Source organism: Chlorella variabilis (assembly GCF_000147415.1).
Source record: "Chlorella variabilis unplaced genomic scaffold CHLNCscaffold_5, whole genome shotgun sequence".
Lineage (NCBI taxonomy): Eukaryota > Viridiplantae > Chlorophyta > Trebouxiophyceae > Chlorellales > Chlorellaceae > Chlorella > Chlorella variabilis.
Window position 1 is genome coordinate 858326 of NW_005435083.1, and position 5452 is coordinate 863777.

Here is a 5452-nt window from a genome sequence, read left to right on the forward strand (position 1 = left end):
CCCACCAGGCACGGGGCCCAGTGTGCCGGCATGTCGGGGGTGCAGCGGGACAGCACAAGCGGCGCCCAGCGTTGGGAGTGCGGTCCCAACGGCGGGTCTTTGCGATGAATCGCCGTCACAGCAGCAGCAGCAGCAGCACCCAATTGGGGACCGCCCGTTGCTGGCACAGCTCCGCTGCTGCCACTGTGTGTTGCTGAGGGGCTGCCTGCTGGTACTGCTGCTCCTCCCACGTGGTGGTGGAGGGCCTCCTCATCTGGCGCAGAAGGCACTCTCGGGTGGGCAGCAGTCACCACGAGGTGCTCTGCCTTCTTCCTGCGCACGTTCCAACACCAGGCAGGGCACGCACGGTCTGCATGAAAAAGAAGGCACCGCCAGGAGACCTGCCATGACTTCCAACATGCTCACCAACGGGCGTCTGGCAGTAGAAGGAGAATGATCACAACCAACAGGGAAAGGACAAGACCTTGCCACAGTGTCGGCTTGCCACTGTTAAAATTAGAAACCACAATATCTGTGCGTGCCATGTGCCAGGAAACATTAACCAGACAGGCTACAGGGGGGCAGGTGGGTGGGTTATCAGCAGAGTCCCTATCTTGCATACATTTGATTGCGCAAGAAACCTGTACAGGTGCACAATCCCGACCGCCTACGGTAGTACCTCCGCCCGCCAGGCACAAACTTACTGTGCGCTCGGCAGGGTTGAGTGATGCGTCAACACTCAAACACGCTGGTCCAGGAGCGGTCCTTTAGGTAGAGTTGTGTTTACTGCGCCACAAACCCCGCGAACCCCGCTCGGTTAGGGCCCGAAGGCCTCAAAGACCTTTGGGCGGGTCTGCTTGATCGGTATCACCGGAAATTCGACGCTTCGACCGCTGCGACACGCGAAGTAGGCACGAAACCTTTGTCAAACATATAGCAGCTGCCGGGACGTTATCAGTGCGTTTCAATTTGGGAAGAGAAGAAGACGAGGGATGACACATCTTGCCGATTGTGTCGCGGCCCATGAGTGGCGCAGCGACTGCGCAGCGCGCTCCTCTGGCCACCGCTCAAGGAAGGCCGTGTTTTTTTCGTTGTTTGTTTGTTTGCATTGCAGATGTGTGTTCAAATCCAAAGCCCGTCGACAGGGAGCAGCAGCCACCTGCCCCCTTCGTTTTCATATTCGAACGCCCCCCTGCCATGTTGGGCCCCAATTTTAGGGACCCAATTAGGCAGGCAGGAACTCCCTCTTCATCACATTTCCTTTTTCATCAAGCCAGAGCCACTTGCGGTTCTCATTAGTCTCCAAAGTGGAATAAAGTAAAGTGAAGTTCGCGTGGTACAATTTCTCATAAGGAAGGGGCTGCAACCATCGTGGTGGAGGGGGTCGGGTGCCTGTGTGTGCTGCGGTCGCGCTGCACTCGCCATACCGACACTCACCTGCACTTTCTGGCACTCGAGGATGTCCGTCCGCACGAAAAAGGCATTGATGCCGTGCTTATCGGTCGCGACCAGAGTGTAGCCCTTGAGCCTCCCCAGATCATGCAGCGCCAGGAGCGATGCGCTGCAATAGGTTGTCTGCAGTTGAGCCAAAGGAGGCAGATGTGACTGCTGGCATGATCACGATGTGTCTGGGCCTCGTAGCATGATGGCGCACCCCTGTCCAGTGCTGCTTGTCGGCAGGATCGATGACGCGGCGCTGGTTGGCGGGAATTGCAGAGTTGTACTGTGGCAGGAGTGAACAAACATGTTTGCGAGTCATGCGACATGGAAGCCCGGTGAGAGCTCAAGGCCTCTGGTGCGATGCATTGGTTACATAACCGCGATGTTGCAAGGATCACATGCCGCAAAGCACACCTCACCTCAATCGTCACGACGCGGGGCCGGTACTTCATATCCACAGCCTTCCAGACCTGCGCCCACACTATGGGAGCAGTGCATGCTGTGATGATAGGCTAGCTGCCTGCTGATTCAAAGATGCAAGCTGATCCACTACTTGCCCAGTAGTCGTCGAAATCCACATCTGCGGCAGAATGAGATGGCCCTTATCAGGTGCAAGAACAGAGGAGGATGTCAGGTTCACTGCAGTTTACCTATGGACAGCAAATCAAACTCCTCGGGCACCTGGTGTTTTGCAAACAGGTCATTGATGTTACCCTGCGGGAGAAAACAAATTAATTGCTTTTGTTGATGTATATCTTCCTGTGATATACATTGCAGCATGCTCCGCACCGGGGTGATAAATTCGGTAGTCAAGTTGATCTCAGGATTCTTGAAGGTGCCATCCATCAATAACCCACTCCACCCAAATAACTCTCGGAGCACCCTCGTATTACATTCCTGGCAGGATTGGGATCAGCAGCCCATTCCATTCGAATCAGCAGCCCACTCCCACCCAAAATACACCCCTTCTTTAAACCCCCACAACACTTTTCTTACCTGACATGATTGCGTGCCGAATTCAACGAAGTACCTTGAGGTAACACCCACATTAGCAAATATAAATAACAAGATCCCATCTTCCCCGTTTTGCGAGTATACCTTCACGTTCTTATCATCGATATGATCCAGCCAATCTTTTCTCCCTGGGATGCACGGCGATCCCTCCTGAAGTGGCTGCAGCTGCTTTACTGGCTGCTTTCCTTCCTTAATTGCAGGCTGGCCGGGCGGACAATCCTGCAAGCACCAGTATGGATTTGGTGGGAGGAGAAAAGTTTTCTGCAAGCATGGTACCGCGGGTATGGTCCCCACTGGCGCCGCCAGGCGCGGGGGGATCATCCCTGATCGAATGCCGCAAGTAATGCATGCACACTAGTCACGAAGCCCCTCACGTGTCCGCGCGGCCCCGAGATAAACACCGCCAGTGCAACGAGAAGCAACAGGCCCATCCGCAGCCACCCGTGGTTCTTGGCAACAGCAGTGCGAAGCCCGATGCTGGCCATTTTGAGCACAACTTGCTAAGCTCTCAGATCTTTGCTTACGCTGCCACGTGCGGCTGACTCTGTAAAGGTTAAATCGAGTAACATGGAGGAAGCCAGGATGTTGAAATCTGCGAAGAGAGCGTCTGAGCTGCACTTCAGCGGCGGCGTACTGCTGACAGCTGGCGCCGCGAGGGCGAGTCACACAGGCAGCACAGCTCCTCCCAGATAGCTTGGCATCTCGACTGCATCCAGGTCGAATCCAATGTTGGCCGTCAATGCCTCGTAGTACAATGGATCGTCTGCGCCGCCATTGTCGGGCCTGGATGACTTGTCCTTTGCCTCCCGGTCCTGCAGTTCCGCACACGAGTGGCTTTGGGCGTCGATGTTGGCACACGCATTCCAGACAATGCCGCAACCCGGAACTTGCTGATTCGCCCTTCCCATCACCTTGATCCTGGCCAGCCGCTGCCGCTCCGCAGCTGCAGTGCAGTCCATGCCCGCGCCCGCCTCGACCAGAGCCACCAGCATGGCGTTGGCCCACCCAAACCAGGTGCGAGTGCAGGACTGAAGGTTGTCCACATTGACTGCAGGCAGGGGAGGGCGCTTGCACGAAGGTGTTTGCAATCCCATTGGCGAGGTCCCTCCTCATTGCCGGCTGGACCATCCCGCCACCCACCCACCCGACTCGTGCATGAGCCCGTTGCCACACTGCATTTTCAGCAGCGTGCGAAGCATCTCTGCTCGCTCTTCCGTGCTCCTGGCAGTGAGGCCTTGCACTGCGATGGCCAACGGCCACACGTGGTTTGGCGGCGTGTGTGGCGACCCAATGCCTTTCAAGTGCTGACCGCTGTAAAACTGCAGCAAGGGGTTGGGCAGCTCGCAGGCTGGGTCGAGGTGTACCACACAATCGGAGCTGCCCTGAAGCAGGAAAAGGGCAGAAGGGATCCCTTGCACACGTACATGCGGATTCTTGCTGCTGAGTATTCTAGCCCTTGTGTTGCGGTAGATGCTGGGGTCATAGCGGAAGCCCAGCAGCGGGATGGACAGCAGGCTTGGCACATTGGCGTCGTCAAAATCAACCTGCACCCACCATCAGCGGAGGACCAGGAGCAAAGGTGATAGTCAACAGGTGATAGTCAAACACGGCACAACAGGTGGAGCATCTGCACAGCAATTGTCGCCGCAGCAAGAGCGATGGTCCCAGGAGTCGCACCAGTTTGCCGCCCAGGCCATCCACTTCATAGGCATACACCCTCTCGCCATCCACCTCGACAATGCCCCACTGCTCAATGCCTGCAATACAGGATGCAGCCTTGCCTGAGTATCACTGCAGAGAAGCTCGTTTGCAGCAGGCTGGCTGCAGGAGGCAGTCCACCCACCCTCCCTCATGCCCTGTGCCAGCATGCTTGCTCGCTCCTCAAAATCCTTGCGGCGCCACAGCGCAGCGTTCAGCTCCAGCGCCCGCTCCAGTGCCGCCTGGGCATACATGTTGACGGGCACGTTGTAGCCGTACTGCTGCGTGTCATCGCTGGGGCGGAAGCCGCTCCAGCTCATGCCTGCATAGGGAGCAATATGCAGTTGCGCACGAGGGCTGCTTTATCAAGAACAACATGTTCTCAGGATCCAACGTATTCCACCTGTGAAATTGCTGAGAGTGCCCCGACCCTCCCGTGGCAGCTTTGAGTAGCGGTACTGTGACTGCTCCTCATGCCGCTGCTCTATCGTCCAGATGTCCACCAACAGGGAGGCAGCCTCATACACCACTGGCTCTGTCAGCAGCGCATGACGACCATAGCCAGGCAATGAGTGAAGGTCCCATAAGAGGTGCAGGAAGTAGGCGCCAGAGTCCTGGGGAAGAGAGGATGAGGGTGTGCCCACACAGGGAGGTGGGGTGATTGCTGATTAGGTTCAAGTGCTGGATCAAATACCCCATTACTTGGGCAAGCTCAATGCACACCTGGCCCCGCACCCCTGGTTCCACTGACCAGCTCATAGTTTCGGGTGGAAACCCAGCCGCCGCGCCCCAGCAAGCGATCCTCCTTGTTCATACGCGAGGCCTTCTGCCATTTGAAATAATACCTGCATTTAATGGAATGCCCACCCAAAAAGAAGGTATGTGTTAGAGCGCAACTCCAAAACTAATTCAGCTTTCAGGAAATATGGCCAAAGCTTGTTTGACTATTCTACTACGAAAACATCACTTACGAATTGGCATATGGGTCAATAACAATCATTGTGGCCTGCATCGATGCAGAGGCACACAGCCTCAGGCACCCAGAGAGCTCGGTGGCAGGGCAGACAAGGCGCTGACATAAAGGCGGCACCACCCACTCGCCTGTGTGCGCACGGCACCCTCTACCAGCAGCCGAAGCGCAGGCTGGTGCGTCATGCGGGGTACTATCGTGCCCAGCTGCACTGCGGAATCCCGGATCCACATGGACGCAATGTCACCGGTGGCAACAAACACCTGCAGGCAAGCAAGTGGTACACAAAGGCATGAAGGAGGGGGGGGGGGGGGGGGGGGGGGGGGGGAACAAAAAAAAAAAAGGGGCGGG

General features: G+C 56.5%; 3 protein-coding genes across 3 annotated transcripts in view; all 3 read right to left on the reverse strand.

Annotated features, from left to right (window-relative positions):
- CHLNCDRAFT_142935 (hypothetical protein) overlaps positions 1-1871 on the reverse strand; it is a gene marked incomplete at both ends in the record, with an annotated part of 3620 nt that extends 1749 nt beyond the window's left edge. The window contains 3 exons of the mRNA XM_005849752.1: positions 1417-1554; positions 1634-1702; positions 1839-1871. Of these exons, the coding sequence (XP_005849814.1) occupies positions 1417-1554; positions 1634-1702; positions 1839-1871 (240 nt within the window). The remainder of the gene's footprint in view (positions 1-1416; positions 1555-1633; positions 1703-1838) is intronic.
- Positions 1872-3095: 1224 nt separating this feature from the next.
- On the reverse strand, positions 3096-4945 carry CHLNCDRAFT_142936 (hypothetical protein; the record flags this gene model as incomplete). Its single annotated transcript, XM_005849753.1, has 8 exons — positions 3096-3245; positions 3345-3481; positions 3578-3752; positions 3858-3977; positions 4111-4190; positions 4277-4453; positions 4562-4745; positions 4883-4945. 8 exons carry the CDS (start codon positions 4943-4945, stop codon positions 3096-3098), a joined length of 1086 nt encoding a protein of 361 aa, XP_005849815.1.
- Positions 4946-5098: 153 nt separating this feature from the next.
- Positions 5099-5452, reverse strand: part of CHLNCDRAFT_142937 (expressed protein) — a gene marked incomplete at both ends in the record, with an annotated part of 960 nt that continues 606 nt past the window's right edge. Inside the window, 2 exons of the mRNA XM_005849754.1 lie at positions 5099-5137; positions 5257-5364. Of these exons, the coding sequence (XP_005849816.1) occupies positions 5099-5137; positions 5257-5364 (147 nt within the window). The remainder of the gene's footprint in view (positions 5138-5256; positions 5365-5452) is intronic.